Source organism: Babylonia areolata, chromosome 7 (genome assembly GCF_041734735.1).
Source record: "Babylonia areolata isolate BAREFJ2019XMU chromosome 7, ASM4173473v1, whole genome shotgun sequence".
NCBI lineage: Eukaryota > Metazoa > Mollusca > Gastropoda > Neogastropoda > Buccinidae > Babylonia > Babylonia areolata.
In genome coordinates this window covers 22697443-22715782 of record NC_134882.1, presented here as the reverse complement: position 1 = coordinate 22715782, position 18340 = coordinate 22697443, and the positions used below count along the sequence as shown (strand labels likewise).

The window sequence follows — 18340 nt, the reverse complement described above, 5'->3', positions numbered from 1 at the left end:
CAAGCTGTCAGCCATGTTGAAGCGAAAGAAGAAAAGGAAATAAATAGACAATGATGGTGAAGGTGATGATGGTGAAGGTGATGATGCAGGGCCTAAGAAGAAAAGACAGAAGAACCAGTTCATGGTGTTCATAATCACTTACTGCAGGCATCAGTTACAACAACGCAGTAAGATATTTCAGTCTAAAACAAATCAACATAGTCAACATTTACAAGAAAGAAATAAGATGCTTTGTTGTAAAACAAATCAACCTTTACAACAATGGAATAAGATATTTCATGTAAAACAAGCCAACACGGTTTACATTTAAAACAAAGCAATATGATACTGCAATATAAATGCAGCCAAGTGCTCAGCTGGCTACAATGGCTGCTTCACGCACGAGCTCTATAGCAGACACCTTTTTCACAATTAACCTGCTGGTCTTCAATGACTCACTCCTAATGCGTGGCGCCATTCCAAATTTGAATGCAAAAGCCCATTCTAAACAAATGCTCCAAACATTTATTAAACTAAATCCATGTATCAATCACTGCCAGATTATGTCTGGTGTGCTTACACACTTAAAGCAGCATAGTTCAACTCACAGCACATGCTGCGAAGTGGATGACAGTTTTACTACAGTGACGGTGTCCAACCATTGACCAGTCGAGGTATCTGCAGTGTAACGCTATTCAAATTTGAATTTGAAATGAAAGCCGTTATGCTTCCGGCTGGTCAGAATCACCAGTGTTGTGCTTGCGTCGACACGCTCATTCGTCACACACAGCCTGACTAAGCACGTTGGGTTGCGCTGCTAGTCAGGCATCTGCTTGGCAGATGTGGTGTAGCGTATATGGATTTGTCTGAACGCAGTGACGCCTCCTTGAGCTACTGAAACTGAAACTCTGCTGTAAGTACTCCATTTTGAATGTGTTGATCTTGTTTTAAATTGGTAAACTTTGTCAAAAGAACTGCATTGTTGTCCAGTCACATGTCTTATTATTGTTTGACAGAAATTATCATCATGTTATCATGATTCATTTGTAGACGTCTCTGCCCACTGATAGTTAATTCGACTATTCAAGAATGTTCTAGGGGTGATGCATTCTTTCTTCGATGAAGGTTAGGCTTTATTTATCCCACTTTCAGCAGACGAGATTTAAATGTGGAGCACAGGTCAAGTTTACCGTGTTTATGCTTGATGCAGTCGGTAAGTTTATTAGTTAGCTGAGTCAAGCCATGATAGTTATTCAAATCATTGTATTGAGCTCTGACCACTATTCAGTTTCTCAGTTTGCCAGCATTTGATATCAAAGCCACTGATTCTATTACCTTTTCTGTTATTCATGTATTATTTTACATGCTGATATCCGGCAGTTGCACTGCAACAGTGTTTCACTGACTCTCAGTACTATAGCTTCACAGCTACTATGTGCTTAGTTCTCTAAAATGTGTGTGTAATATTCTGTTGAGGTGATTACAAGATAGTGTTGGATTAATATTAGTTATTGGTTAAAACCATCTGATATGTATCAAGTCTTTTGATTGTAATTTAGCGATCATGCTCTCTTCTATACGGCTTACTCCAGCATAGTGCAACATGATAACTGATTCATTTGAGTCGCTGTCACAGTATAAGCTTTACATAATCTATACTGTCAGTGTACTTTCACTAAATCACCGTAGTTTCAACCACTGTAAACTGTACTATTTAAATGTATTAGAAATGTCATTTGCTGTCAATGTTTGGTCTTCACACATATGCATTATTTATGTTATGTTGTTGCCTACTCCAAACCAAGTGACAGTCTTTCCATTGTAATATATGATGTGCTTACTATCCACTTGGATTCCTGACGTGTTGTACTTATGACATTTGTGTTTGTCTTTCACAGGCACTGTCTTCTCATCTTATCTTCTCATCTTCTATTCTTCTACATATAGTGTAATAAAACCAAACCCCCCCCCAAAAAAAAAACAACAACAAACAAAAACAACAAACAACAAAAAACAAACAAACAAACAAAAACAATAGAAAGCTCCCTCAAACAGGCCAAATCATATAGAGGCTAGTCACAAAGGTGTTTTTTTTTGGGGGGGTGGGGGGTTTGGGGGGGGGGGGATGGGGGGTTCGTCTTTTGGTTTTTTTTTTCTCAAGACTGACTAAGTGTGTTGGGTTAGGCTGCTGGTCAGGCATCTGCTTGGCAGATGTGCTGTAGCATATATGGATTTGACCGAACGCAGTGACGCCTCCTTAACTGCGGCTACTGATACTGATACAAAAGTGGCGTTGCCGACAGGATATAGATCCATGACAGGATTGATCCAAACACATTCATCCAAGAATATTCATATTCACTTAATAACAATAAAAAAAACATAATGAACAATATGATCAACATAGCAACTAAGGCACTTCCTTGTAAAACAAATAAAGATGATCAACTTTTACAACAAAGCAATAATTATGATAATTCACTGCAAAACATATCAAGGTGATACATATCTACGAATAAAACAATAAGATACCCTAGTTTGAAACAAATCAACGAAAGAACACATACAGAATAAAGATGACAATGAAAGAAAAAGAAAAACAAAATTAGTGATAAGGAAAAAGGAAGCATGTTTGAATGGAAAACAGAAAAGACAAATGAAGGAAAGAAAGTCAAAGACATTGAAAAGGAGACGCAGAAGAGAAAGAGGAGAGGGAGGAGAAGGAAGATATGAAAATGGAGTCTAATAAAATTATCACCTTGATATGTTCCTGCCCAGTCATTTGCGTTTGGATCAGATAAACAGACAACAAAAACTTGTGGATCTGGAAATGGTATGTAAATCGGGGCAAGACAGCAGCCCTATGACCACTCTCCTCTCTAGTCCCTGAACAACTTGGTAGTTTGTCACCAGGATCTGGTCACTGAGAGCCAGAGCAAGCTCCTGAGCATCAGCAACACCGACAGGCCACCTCGCCACCTTGACTGGCAGCTGGTGGTGGCGCTGTAGGCGTTGGATCAAGACCTCATTTCCAGAAAGATGAGAGCCGTCCAGAATCCACACGTCTCTGAACTGTAGGCAGTGTTCTGAAAGCACAGTGATTGTGATGACACACCACTCTACACACTGTGATGACATACCACTCTACACATTGATGACACACCACTCTACACACTGTGATGACATACCCCTCTACTCATTGTGATGACATACCACTCTACACATTGTGATGACATACCATTCTACACATTGTGATGACATACCACATTATACATTGTGATGACATACCACTCTACACATTGTGATGACATACCACTCTACACATTGATAACACACACTCTACACATTGATGACACACCACTCTACACATTGATGACACACCACTCTACACATTGATGACATACCACTCTACACATTGATGACATACCACTGTACACATTGATGACACACTACTTTACACATTGATGACACGCCGCTCTACACATTGATGACACTTCTCTACACATTGATGACACACCACTCTACACATTGATGACACACATTGATGACTTACCACTCTACACATTGATGACACACCACTCTACACATTGATGACATAGTACTCTACACATTGATGACACACCACTCTACACATTGATGACATACCACTCTACACATTGATGACATACCACTCTACACATTGTGATGACATACCACTCAACACATTGTGATGACATACCATTCTACACACCCTAAGCACATTCATTCCAGGAATGATGACTTGGCATACCACTCTACACATGCTTTTCTAGAATGATGACTTAGACATACCATTCTATACACACTTTTCTAGAATGATGACTTGGCATACCATGTTACACACACTTTTCTAGAATTATGACTTAACATACCATTCTACACACGCACAACATGCTTTTCTAAAATCATTCTACACACGTACAACACGCTTTTCTAAAATGATGACTTCACATACAATTTTATACACCCACAGCACACTTTTCTATAACGATGACTTGACATACCATATTCTACACACACACTCAGAATGCTTTTCTAGAATGACTTGACATACCATATTCTAAACACACACACAGACACTTTTCTATAATGATGACCTGACATACTATATTCTCAGTACATAAACACAGACACTTTTCTATAATGATGACTTGACATACCATATTCTACACACACAGCATGCTTTTCTAGAATGATTTGACATACCATATTCTATACATACAAGCATACACACAGCATGTTTTTCTAGAATTATAACTTGACATACCGTATTCTATACATACAAACATACACACACAGCATGCTTTTCTAGAATGATAACTTGACACCATTCTACACACACAATGCTTTTCTAGAATGATAATCATCATAATATTATCAGAAAGCCACAAACTGCGTCTGCTGAATTGATTTTTCAAAAGATTTTGTCTTTTTCTTTTTTGATTGTTTCTGTCTGTCTTTCACAAAGTTATGAATGATCATATGTCTGCCTGTCTCTCTGCACCATGTGCATGTGTGTGTGTGTGCACGTGTGTGCATGTGCGTGTGCACATGCGTGTGTGTACAAGTGTGTGTGTTTGTATGAATGAAAGTGAGAGTCAAAAGTGAAATGTTTTAAAGCATTTCGGCCATAGGCATATCAAATACACATGGAGAGGAAGGAGAAAAAGACAGACAGACAGAGAGAAAGCATGTGCAAACTTCAGAATGACAAAGCAGGCCAAAATAACAAAGCAAGCAAACAACAGCAATGAAGACGATAGCGCAAGCGTCTGCTGTCTGTCTCAGGTAAAATTCTGGGACGACGCACAGCAGTGGTCAAAAGAAACAGCACCTCCTACCTGGCTGCCCCACACGTAGCTCCTCTTTCAACAGGTGAGCAATGAGGTCAGCACAGGTCGGACACTGCAAGGGGAAGTCTCCGCTGTGACCTGGCTGATACCTGTGCCGCAGTCTCCTCAGCTGGCCCTCTGTTGCTACTGGAAATGCAGGGGGTGAATACCGGCTGACACCCTGTGTGTTATTCGCCAGCCGTTTGTAGATAGCTGGTGGGCATCGAAGTGGTTCATTCAGCATCTGGACACACAGCCCAGGTGGCAGGTTGTTTTGAAGCCGCACTTGCCAGATTCCAGCAATCCACACACAGGCTCTGGGCATCTTAGCACCCAGCTCTGCAAACCACGGGCTGTATTTGTCCCTGTGACACACAGCATAAACCATGTTAGCCTACAGTTGGGAAAAGAAAAAAAGAAAAAAAGGCAAAAAAACTTATTGTGCCTCGACGTTACATTGGAGAGCTCCTTGGATCACCATGAGTGTGCCGAGATTTGGTTTGGATCTCTTCCCATGGAGGATAGCTCACTACCATTGTCGAGTGTGCCGAGATTTGGTTTGGATCTCTTGCCATGGGGGATAGCTCACTGCCATTGTCGAGTGTGCTGAAATTTGGTTTGGATCTCTTGCCATGGGGGATAGCTCACTGCCATTGTCGAGTGTGCTGAAATTTGGTTTGGATCTCTTCCCATGGGGGATAGCTCACTGCCATTGTCGAGTGTGCCGAGATTTGGTTTGGATCTCTTGCCATGGGGGATAGCTCACTGCCATTGTCGAGTGTGCCGAGATTTGGTTTGGATCTCTTGCCATGGGGGATAACTCACTGCTATTGTGGAGTGTGCCGAGATTTGGTTCGGATCTCTTGCCATGGGGGATAGCTCACTGCCATTGTGGACATACCTGACAGGTCCACAGGGGACAAAAATCTGCAGTCATATCCAGCCTACAATCGGCACAGAGAGAGTTCAAAAAGCCTCTAGTTGTTGTCTTTGAAAGGTTTATAAAGGCTTTACAAAGATGCATTAAAAAAATCAGTCAACTGAAAAACAAAGGGAGGGGTGGGAGGGGGTGAAAAGTCAGAGCATGATATAAATGAACCCTTCCCCTAGGGCAAGTGATCCACATGCACCAATACAATTTACTGGTGTTCTCAATCTCAGCGGAAGAAAAAAATACACAGACACACACAGAGACAGACAGACAGACAGACAGACAGACAGACACACACAGACACACACACACACACACACACTTTATGCTTGGGTTTCCATTGGGGTTCCAAAAAGGATGCAAATGTATGTACAACATGAGTGGTCAGCTTTGCTGTGTTATAAGCATCATCAGGCAAACAGACACTGAAACAGTGTAAGGGTGTGCATAGTTTCCTTTGCTGCCATCTCTGAAGAGATGTGATCCACCACTAGTTGACCACAAGGACACAGCACAACAAAATCATGGAGGACAACAAGCGCAGAAAAACAACCTGGCAGCTCTTTCATCATTAAAGAAATAGCTTTTAAAAGACACACCAGAAAATAAAACCACTCAGTCAATAAAGAATAAGGGGTAGGGGGGAGGATGGGGAATGAGTGATGTATGTGTATTTTTGTGGACTGTCTGTCAGCAATCTCTGTATGCTTAAGTGGTGTGTGTATGAATATGAATGATGAATATATATGAGAGGAATATGTATAAATGACACACACGTATTAGTGGTATGTGGCTATGAATAAGATATAGGTATGGCGGATGCCCAGAGTGTACATGGATGATGCAGATGAGTGAAAGATGTATACAAACACTGACTGTAAAGAGGGGGACCAAGGGGGTGTGGGGTGTGGGGGGACTGCCATGGAGAAAGGGGTCACCACTTGCTTTGGTTGCAAAACACTTACCTCCCCTTTCGGAGAACCTAGAGCACCCTGTAGAGATGTTATTTGTTTCTGGAATTGCACCTCTTTCATGAGGCTTGTGTCTTCTTCAGTACCAGACATTTTCTCCACACAGAGACAAAAAGAGACAGAGATATATATATAGGAAGAGAAACAGAGAAGAAGAAGAAGAAGAAGCAGGAGGAGAAGGTTTATTCACATGAAGCCTCAGCCCCTCATGAAGGGGAATGTGAACAATATCTAATGAGCAATAAATAATCATGAGAGAGAAACAGAGAGAGAGAGAGAAGTACTGACCAAAACTGTGGGAAAGCCTCATCCATGAGTATGAGGACAGGGTCAGTCCCGAACTGCTGCAGAAGCTGAGAGACACTGGGATCTGTGATTCGATGTATGTTGGGAGCTGCAGCTGCCCCGAGGATGCTGACCAGCTGCCTCACCATCAGTACAGTCACTGTGTCATCATTGCCAGGCCTGTTGATAACGACCACCTTCTGCCCTCTCTGAGCCCACTGCACGGCTTTCAGCACCAGAACCACCGTTTTGCCCGTGCCTGGTGGACCGTGGACGTACACGAAGCATGGCTCTGGATGTGTGTTCAGGATGTCCACTTGCTTTAGTGTGAGGGTGAGGGAGGAGAACCTGAGTCCTGTCTCGGCCACAGCCTGCCCCATTGATCGCAGCACCTTGCAAGGGGGGCTGGCTGTGGGAATTTCCACAGTGCTGGCTGGTCCACAGAACCTGACATTGGTGTCAAACACACACACACACACACACACACACACACACACACACACACACACACACACACTTCATATCATATACTCTGGAAACAGTTAAAACTAAATAACACTATTTGCTTTATTTTCTTGACAAAAAGTAACTGATGAAGAACAATACAGATGCCAGTGGGGAAAGTGGGAGGGGGATAGTCTGTATTTCAAATTGAAGAGAGAGGGAGAGAGAGAAAGGTGTGTGTGTGTGTATGTGTGTGTGTGTGTGTGTGTGTGTGTGTGTGTGTGTGTGTGTGTGTGTGTTTACTCTTACAGCTGCAAAGATTCTCTATCATAATCACCACCATCTCATCTTTTTACAGCAACATATTTCTTTCTTCTTTTCTTTTCTTCTTCTTTTGTGTTGTTGTTGTCTTTTATCTATGGGGTGCTTAAAACCATCAGCTCAGGTTATATGAAATTTAACCAACCATCAGCTGCTGAATTCAACATGTTAATAACAGTGAGGTTTGAATTACTCATACTTGTTGCTTTGTCTACTTTGCCCTGGTGTTCATAAGTATCAATTTAGTTATTTACCAAGTGAAAAACGCAAGGCCAAATTGCTTTATTTTTACCTGTCATCTTACCTGGCCACAAGATGTGTAGAGATATTTCCTTTACCTGTCATTTTACATGGCCACAAGACATGTTGTGATACCACCCCTTACCTGTCATCTTACCTGGCCACAAGACATGTTGTGATACCACCCCTTACCTGTCATCTTACCTGGCCACAAGACATCTTGTGATACCCACGGCTGCTCAGCCGAGCACAAAATCCACCTCTTTAGTTTCCGAGCAGCGTCTAGCGTCTGGGGTCAAACTTTTTTTAATGCCAGACTTTCCCACCACACTCTGCATTGGCCGGCGCATTCACCGCGCGCGGTATTTCTGGCCCCGCGTGCCAAACCTGGACACTGCCTTCTTTGTTTCACTTGGCCCCGCAGCCCCTGCCCCACTTTTCTCACGCTTCCATAGCATCCACACATTTCCTGCAGCGATTACACTCGCCCTGCTCTACATGCCCCTGCTGCTTGCACTCACCATGCTACAGTGTGTTCATTTAAACACTTGTTGTGCTGACAAGAAAAAATCTACAACTCAAAAGGGTGGGCTGATCTGCATGCAGGCATGCTAAATGTTTTGGTGATTTTTACGATTTCATTGTAATAAGCGTATGTTTTCTTAGAGAGGGATTTAAATTTTACGATTTTTGCGATCATGTTTCTGCTTGACCTTCTCTTCTCTTTCTTCATGCATGTTTCAACCGTTGCCGCAACAATTGCTATGTAAGAAAATATATTGTGTTTGGAGTCAATGGAAAGCTCATTTTGCATTCTTTGTAGAAACCCACTTCTTTTGTCGTTATTTCCAATCCATCCGGGAAGATGATGCGCGAAAGAAACAAAGCAGATTTACCGCTGAACAAGCGTACAGCGAGTGCCGCTGGCACGGCCTGTTTGTCAGCCACGTTTATTTATATCCATGCCCTACTTCCTGGGTTCATGAACTTTCGCTGGGCCAACTAAAGTGCCAGCACTGAACATCCGTGTACCACCCCTTACCTGTCATCTTACCTGGCCACAAGACATGTTGTGATACCACCCCTTACCTGTCATCTTAGCTGGCCACAAGACATGTTGTGATACCACCCCTTACCTGTCATCTTAGCTGGCCACAAGACATGTTGTGATACCACCCCTTACCTGTCATCTTACCTGGCCACAAGACATGTTGTGATACCACCCCTTACCTGTCATCTTACCTGGCCACAAGACATGTTGTGATACCACCCCTTACCTGTCATCTTAGCTGGCCACAAGACATGTTGTGATACCACCCCTTACCTGTCACCTTAGCTGGCCACAAGACATGTTGTGATACCACCCCTTACCTGTCATCTTACCTGGCCACAAGACATGTTGTGATACCACCCCTTACCTGTCATCGTAGCTGGCCACAAGATGTGTAGAGATATTCCTTTACCTGTCATCTTACCTGGCCACAAGATATGGTGTGATACCACCCCTTAACTGTCATCTTAGCTGGCCACAAGACATGTTGTGATACCACCCCTTACCTGTCATCTTACCTGGCCACAAGACATGTTGTGATATCACCCCTTACCTGTCATCTTACCTGGCCACAAGACATGTTGTGATACCACCCCTTACCTGTCATCTTACCTGGACACAAGACATGTTGTGATACCACCCCTTACCTGTCATTTTACCTTGCCGCAAGATGCACTGTCATACTACCTTTTTACCTGTTGTCTTACCTGGCCACGAGGCGTGTGTACAGGTCATCAGTCATGCATGGATCAGGTTGCTGTGGGAGCATGGTGCGCCACCAGGCAGACGGGTTTGACAGGTCATCAATGCACATGCACCTGCTGACTGCCTGGGACATGTAAGTGCTGTTCAGCACCTGGCAGAATGTCTGCACAATGCATCATGTACACACTGTCACTTTGGGGTACACAGCAGTTGGCAGTGGCGTTACATGACACACTAAGTACACACTATTACTTTTGGGTACGCAGCTTAGCTGACATTACTCGGTACATATCACACCTAACACTACCATGTAAAGAAAACATTTTGAATTGCTCAGAACATGTTATACGCAAGGCTACTGGCCACACATCACACCAGACACGCAAACACATATTTCAACTGAGACAGCTGACAGTGTGAGATGTGATGTGTACTAAGGAGTGTCAGGTAGGTTGTGAATAAATTGAGCAGCGTCAGTACTGTTACTCACCTGTGCAAGGTGTGGAGAGCCAGAAGCTTGAAGCGCCAAATGTAACTGTGCCGAATTGATGTTTGGCAGCATGAGTGTCGTGGTGATCCTGATGGCGGGCAGGTCACGGATCAGGTGCTTCAACGCTGCGGCCTGGTTCCTCACCTGGCTAAGTGCCTTCTCCACTTTCCCTTTTATCGCCTGGTTCTGGACACTGGGTGGCTGGTGAGACAGGTAGGTGTTGCCCACAGACTTCACCTCTCCCACGATCAGCCCGTGCTGACGATGGATGATGATGATGTCGCACTCACCGTCAGCGATGTGCTGGGCAGTGGACGGGTCTCTGACTGTAGGCAGCTGTGCAATAGCGGCGGCATGGAGTGGGTTCAAGAGTCTCTCTGGGTTGGTTTGGTTGTCCAGATATTTTCTGAACTGCATCTGAGAGATCACCATCATGCCCTGCTCCTGGACGTCAGACAGGGCAAGGAGGCAGCTTTGCTGCGCTTCATCATCTTGACAATCGCTGTCTTGTACGCGTTTCGCTCGAAGATCTGGTGGGTTTTCTACAAACACGGTACCGGCCACCTGTGGTGAGGGTGGTGGAGGCCGGGCCCGCTTACGACTTTGAGGGGTCCCCGATGGGTTGTCCCTGACCATGACAGTCTGTCCAGCCACTGTTTGCACATCGTGAGGGGTCCGGTTAAAGTGGACAGGAGGAAAAAAGTAGGTTTGTGATTCTAGGTCAGGGTACATGTCCTTTATGAAGGGAATCCACAGCGCTTCTGGGCAGGTCGTTCCTGCCTGCTGCAATGGACAGACACCCTGGCTGTGTGTTTGAATGAACGAATGAATGTACTCGTAACATTCTTGGAGGAATGTTCAACAGGGAGAGATTCAGACAAAGAAAAAAATACCAAACATGTGGAATAAAAAGGTGAGACAAGCAACCGAGGAAATAGAAAACACAAGCAGCAAACTTTTCACACACACACACACACACACACACACACACACACACACACACACACATACACACACTTGATGCGCTGAAGACAAAGCACAGTAAAAATGTTACATGCATCTGTGGTAAGCAGTTCAGCTTGCATCATTGTTTGTTTCACTGTCAGCAGTTACGTACCTTCTTGCCCAAATATTTCAAAGAGAATAACTATTCTGCTGATTATTTTGGAAAGTTATTTCTGACAAGGTTCTTATGGTCGAACCTTCACAGGCATTAGTTCATAGCCCTATTTCGACATTCCTTTAATGTACTTCAGAATTGTGTTTCTGATTATTATTATTATTGAATTGTTACTGTTAAATTTAACTGCATGTTAGTTATGCATTTTTTGGTAGTTTTTCTACCTTTTTTGTTTTCCTCTTCCCTCTCCCCTCCCCAGTGCCCCCCCCACCCCACCCCCCCTCCCTTTCCCCACCCCCTCCCCCACCTTTTTTAATTTATTTTTTTATTGTCCAATATCACTGATAGTGAAAAGATGCTAAACTAAAGAACGAACACACACACACACACACACACACATGCACACACACACACACACACACACACACACACACACAGAGACTCACACACACACACACACACACACACACACACACACACACACACCTGTTGCTGAACACTTGCAGCAAGACTTGATTGGTAGCTGGCCATGATCTCACGTGATTTTTCTGGAACAACATTTGTGGCATAACCATTCCTGACATAAACAACAAACATTCCTGGTGTTGGTAACAGACATTTCATCATATACACAATAGATTTTCTGGGTAAAATTAATAGACATTCTGAGTATTAGTACCAAATATTTGTGGTACAACATTATGGGGCAGGTGATGAATATTGCTCATGCAATAAATGGACATTAGTGGAACAACTAAAAGATCAGCTGGCAGATATTGCATGTACTGCTTGAAGACTATCCCGGTACAACTGGCAGGCATTATTGGTACAAATAGCAGACATTATTCTTAAAGTTCTTCTCCAAGTTGAGTAGCCGCATTCAGCATGCTGTTTTGATTTTCAAATCTTTAGAAATTAATTTGTTGCTTTTTTCGCTTGAGGGGATGCCATAGTTTCTCTATGGTGGTGAAATAAAAACAAATAAACAAACCCAAAACAAACACCAAAAAACTAGGCTAACCTAATAACAAACACAAAACAAACACCAAAAAACTAGGCTAACCTAATAACAAACACAAAACAAATTTTTACACCAAAAAACTAGGCTAACCTAATATGTTTCCCTTGGCTGTTGCATATAAATATGGATCTACCTGAAAGCTTTCAGTGTTTGTCATCCTGCAGTACAACTAACAGATATCCCAGGTAACTATCAGACATTCTTGGTACAATTAACAGATATTTCTGCTGATAGATATCCTTGGTACAACTAGCACATATCCCTGGTACAACTAATGGAAAATATACCTGGAACAACTGACAGATATTCCTGGTACAACAAAATGATACAACAGATATCCCTGGCACAATTAACATATATTGCTGGTACAATCAATAGATATTTCTGGTACAGCTAACAGACATACCTACATTATAGTACAGCTAACAGACATACCTACATTATGGTACAGCTAACAGACATACCTACATTATAGTACAGCTAACAGACATACCTACATTATGGTACAGCTAACAGACATACCTACATTATAGTACAGCTAACAGACATACCTACATTATGGTACAGCTAACAGACATACCTACATTATAGTACAGCTAACAGACATACCTACATTATGGTACAGCTAACAGACATACCTACATTATGGTACAGCTAACTGACATACCTACATTATAGTAGGCTACAGCTAACAGACATACCTACATTATAGTACAGCTAACAGACATACCTACATTATGGTACAGCTAACAGACATACCTACATTATAGTACAGCTAACAGACATACCTACATTATAGTGCAACTAACAGATGTACCTCGAATCCCGAGTAACACTTTTTTGTTGTTCCAGGCACAACTGATGAACTAATCAATTAGCTGAACAAGAAATAAGAGTGGCAATGTCTGTCATCATCCAGGCCTGCTGATTTCCAAAGCGTTAACTGCCTCATATATATACATAATAATGATATCTTCTATAAAATAGGGATATTTCATTTGTCAGCAAGTTTCTGGTTTTTCTGTCAGTTTACATGTGCACACACACACACACACACACGCGCGCGCGCGCGCGCACGCACGCACGCACGCACACACTGGCGCGTGCTCTGTTGTACTGGACAACTCGTATTGACTTCGGGTTTGTTCGTGTGCGTCATTCTAGCATTTTTCAACCCCAACAGAGGCCCAGGATTCGGGGAAACCCAAACCTATTTATATACATGTCACTATTCTCGGCTTCGCACAAAAACGATCGGGGGACCATTCTTGGTTCCGAATAAATGCCTTTCTAATTAGACCAGTGAACATTCAAAAAGATTCAGACGAAGGTACGCCAAGTAATCTTTTTCGTCGTTCAAACTGGAGAACACTCTTCTTTTTTTTTCTTTCTTTCTTTCTTTTCTTTTCTTTTTTTCTTTTTAGAGCGCTTATATCGGGAATTTTCGTTGGGGAGGTCACCGCTCAGACACGTACGCAGTTGACACGTACATACGCATTCACATTCACACACGAACATGCTCACAAACAGACATATACACATACATGCAAGGCGTAAGCGCTCGTAGACATTGTACGCACCTGACAATCCCTACTCCTCCACCGATTTCACACGCACACCGCAATGGCGCGTGAGCACTCACAAACGTTACCGTTGTTGAATGGAAATTCCGAAAAAAAAAATATCATGATGGCAAAAGATAACAAGCTTAGCAACAGCTACGCAAAACAATGATATTTTACAAACGAATAGTTTCAGTTTTCAGTTTCAGTTGCTCAAGGAGGCGTCACTGCGTTCGGACAAACCATATACGCTACACCACATCTGCCAAGCAGATGCCTGACCAGCAGCGTAACCCAACGCGCTTAGTCAGGCCTGGAGAAAAAACAAACAAACAAACCCCCCCCCCCAAAAACCCCCAAAAAACAACAACGGGGGAATAAATAATAGATAAGCTTACATAAATAAATAAATAAATGAATAATAATTATAATATAGAAAAAGGTAGTAGTAATAATAATAGTAATACAGAAAAAAAAGACAACAATGGTGATAAATAAGCGAATAAATGTAAAACATGAAGACACACATTCACACACACACCCACACATGCACAACAGAAATGCACCAAACATGCAGTTTCACAGATATGAAAGCACAGTCAAATACATATAAACGTACATGAGCTCCAACACACACACACACACACACACACACACATTACCTTGCACACAAACGAATAACTAAAGTTCAGGCTTTACTCATCTTGGGGCGATAACAGGACCATACAGTATGACATAAAACGATACACAGGAGATTCCTTACCTGCGCCTTTGCTTGTCTCGCAGGAACAGAAGAGACGCTCACTGATTAATAAAGGAAATTCCCGAAGATGATTATTAAAAAAAACGCACACACGAAATCTCTTTTCTGTATTCTGCGCACGCAGGGTTGATAGGGCCTCTTGATGTTTGTGTTTTTTATCAACACAAATACACTGACCACCCGCCTGTAACAGTGACTGGGCGACGCACTAAACCAGAACCAGAACCAGAATCAGGTTAGAACGCGATCGATCGAGGAGCGCTGTGAATGCGATGTGTTTGAATTTCTTTTGGTGACTGAATGGAGGCCGAAATCTGTAGCGTGCTATAACAGAAAAAACAAAAACAAAAACAAAACTGCCCAGCTAACCGTTACGTTTTATAAGCGAATATCTTCTCAGACTGCATTGTCCACACATTTAAAAGTAATATTTAACTGTGGTGATTTGTGACTCAAGCCATCCACACCACAGTCGCCATGACACTGCATAGCTGACGAAAGCGACCAATCCGGGCATCTCATGGCAATAATTATGATTATTTGCATAATTCTGTGGTGCTTCTGGCAATTTTGCAAGACTTAAGTGTAACAAACCCAAATTTAGAGTACATACTATAATATCATGTGCAAATTGAAATATAAAATCACCACTTAAGCAGAATATCAAGATATTAATATATTTTAGCCTGAACATATCGTATTCAACAGTGACAATACCAAGGCTAAGCTTACTTGTCCTAAGATAGGCATGCTCCTTTATTTGTTTATTTATTTATTTTGATACAGCAAACGTTGTGTGGCGTAAATGGATAAGTCTACACGCTTTGACACCTCCTGAAAACTGAAACTGAAGGAGACAGGCTACCGGCCCCTGACTTTGAAGCTCCTCAGTATTCAGCCACGGTCACTGTGACTGCCGGGAGTTTTAGGTCAGTGGGATCGGATCCTCTCCTCCCACCACCCACCCACACCCATCGTCGGAGACTTCGTGACACCCCGTGGCTTCATGCTCAGTGCCAGTCATGTCGCCTCTGATCGGTTATGCCCACGGACTTTTAAATAGTTTATTTCATATATATTTAGTCATGCTCACGGCTTGTAATCGGCCGCGGGTACACGCTGACGTACACAAGCCCACGGTGGTTTTTTTAAGGACTTCATTCATGTGGAGGTGCTTCTGCCCTGTCGTAGCGGTCACTCCATGCCGTTCACGCCACTGAAGTACAAGACAGCCGAGACAGACAGAATCAGTCCAGACCTCAGACACCACTGAGTTTCCAGAAGAAATTGCATGTAGGGGAGGCTACCGAAATAATATCTCTGCTAGTGTCACTACCTTGGTTTGCTCCCCTAAGCTGAAAAGATGAAAATGCACCCCTACCCCCCCCCCCCCCCCCCCCCCCCCCCCCACCCCAAATCATTCATCCACCCCTAAGATAGAACACACACACACACACACACACACACACACACACACACACACACACACACACACACACACATCATTGCACCATCAATACCACTGAGGTCTTTCAGTTGAAAATGACGATAGTCACGGTACAAGATACGACATCAATTTCAATGCCGGTACAATATAGTGTGCAAGATCATAAATGATTATGTTCATGGTTGTAAAACACACGGACAAATTTATGAATATAGGTATTTGGGGAAAAAATAAAGAATGTATATTCAATCTCAAATGTATGACAAAACCGAGAGAAAAAAGAGGCGCGTGCGTGCGTGCGTGCGTGCGTGCGTGCGCGCGCGCGTGTGTGTGTGTCACGGTGTGTGTGTGTGTGTGTGTGTGTGTGTGTGTGTGTGTGTGTGTGTGTGCCAGTGTGTGTATGTGTGCCAGTGTGTTATGTGTGTGTGCGCGCGCGCCGTGCGTGCGTGCGTGCGTGCATGCGTTGTGTGTGTGTGTGTGTGTGTGTGTGTGTGTGTGTGTGTGTGTGTGTATGTTTGTGATTGTGCGGGTGTGATCGCATGCTCGCGTCGCGGTGTGTATGTTACTGAGGGAGAGAGAGGGAAAATCAATGAGTGCCGATCGAAGTCCATCTGAAGTGCATGTAGGGGAGGGTATTGAAAAAGTCGTCTTATGCAATAGTTTGTTCCCTTTTAGGAGGATGATGGAAATATGTATCCCGAGATCACCCTTATGTATGGATATGCGTTTGATTATATTGAAATCTTTGAAGTATTGTACATGATAATGATCACTTGGGATCTTTGAAGTATTGTACATGATAATGATCACTTGGGATCTTGGAGAACGCACACTTTTATTGAGCGTTTCCAGAACAGAGCGCGTAAACACACACACACACACACACACCACACACACACACACACACACACACACACCACACACACACACACACACACACACAAAGAGAGAGAGCGGGGGAGGGGGTATCTGGCCGTGTCTTTTATTCATCTCCTTTATTTTTGTTTCGTGCAGACTCAGAGAGTCGTGAGCACAGTTCATGATCATAGAATTATTTGTTTCGGCTGCTTCTTTCAGGTCGGCAGGTGGAGCGGTCGGATAAAAGACACACACACACACACAGGTCGTGTAGTAGTTGATACACAAATTCAGAATATGGGTTGACATATCAGCAGTAATAGTCGTAGCTCGGAATGGGTGGTCTCAGTTAAGGTTGTGTTGCTGTGTATCAGTCATGTTGTGCATTATGTTCCCCCTGACAGGTTGTGTTGCTGTGCATCATGTTGCTGTGCATTATGTTCCCCCTGACAGGTTGTGATGCTGTGTATCAGTCATGTTGTGCATTATGTTCCCCCTGACAGGTTGTGTTGCTGTGCATCAGTCATGTTGTTGTGCATTATGTTCCACCTGACAGGTTGTGTTGCTGTGTATCAGTCATGTTGTTGTGCATTATGTTCCACCTGACAGGTTGTGTTGCTGTGCATCAGTCATGTTGTTGTGCATAATGTTCCCCCTGACAGGTTGTGTTGCTGTGCATCAGTCATGTTGTTGTGCATTATGTTCCCCCTGACAGGTTGTGTTGCTGTGTATCAGTCATGTTGTGCATTATGTTCCCCCTGACAGGTTGTGTTGCTGTGTATCAGTCATGTTGTGCATTATGTTCCCCCTGACTGGTTGTGTTGCTGTGTATCATTCATGTTGTTGTGCATTATGTTCCCCCTGACAGGTTGTGTTGCTGTATATCAGTCATGTTGTTGTGCATTATGTTCCCCCTGACAGGTTGTGTTGCTGTGTATCAGTCATGTTGTGCATTATGTTCCCCCTGACAGGTTGTGTTGCTGTGTATCAGTCATGTTGTTGTGCATTATGTTCCCCCTGACAGGTTGTGTTGCTATGTATCATGTTGTTGTGCATTATGTTCCCCCTGACAGGTTGTGTTGCTGTGCATCAGTCATGTTGTTGTGCATTATGTTCCCCCTGACAGGTTGTGTTGCTGTGCATCAGTCATGTTGTTGTGCATTATGTTCCACCTGACAGGTTGTGTTGCTGTGTATCAGTCATGTTGTTGTGCATTATGTTCCACCTGACAGGTTGTGTTGCTGTGCATCAGTCATGTTGTTGTGCATAATGTTCCACCTGACAGGTTGTGTTGCTGTGTAT

General features: G+C 43.2%; 1 protein-coding gene across 2 annotated transcripts; it reads right to left on the bottom strand.

The window, feature by feature from the left end:
• Positions 1 to 2096: 2096 nt before the first annotated feature.
• On the bottom strand, positions 2097 to 15172 carry LOC143284199 (uncharacterized). Of its 2 annotated transcripts, XM_076590866.1 has the most exons (7): positions 14734 to 15172; positions 11874 to 11935; positions 10268 to 11050; positions 9780 to 9940; positions 7020 to 7463; positions 4839 to 5194; positions 2097 to 3065 (listed from the first exon to the last, which is right to left on the bottom strand). In XM_076590866.1, the coding sequence occupies exons 2-7, from the start codon at positions 11916 to 11918 to the stop codon at positions 2773 to 2775; spliced, it is 2082 nt and encodes a 693-aa protein (XP_076446981.1). In that variant the 5' UTR covers positions 11919 to 11935; positions 14734 to 15172; the 3' UTR covers positions 2097 to 2772. The 2 variants fall into 2 exon arrangements, with proteins under 2 accessions (XP_076446981.1, XP_076446982.1); XM_076590867.1 differs by lacking the exon at positions 11874 to 11935.
• Positions 15173 to 18340: the final 3168 nt, after the last annotated feature.

Coding starts and splice junctions, on each gene's coding strand:
- LOC143284199 (XM_076590866.1), bottom strand. CDS start 11,918: ATGGCCAGCTACCAATCAAGTCTTGCTGCAAGTGTTCAGCAACAG. Junction 7,464..9,779: donor TACACACGCCTCGTGGCCAG/GTAAGACAACAG, acceptor CACCAATGTCAG/GTTCTGTGGACCAGCCAGCA. Junction 5,195..7,019: donor GAGGCTTTCCCACAGTTTTG/GTCAGTACTTCT, acceptor TGTGTGTCACAG/GGACAAATACAGCCCGTGGT.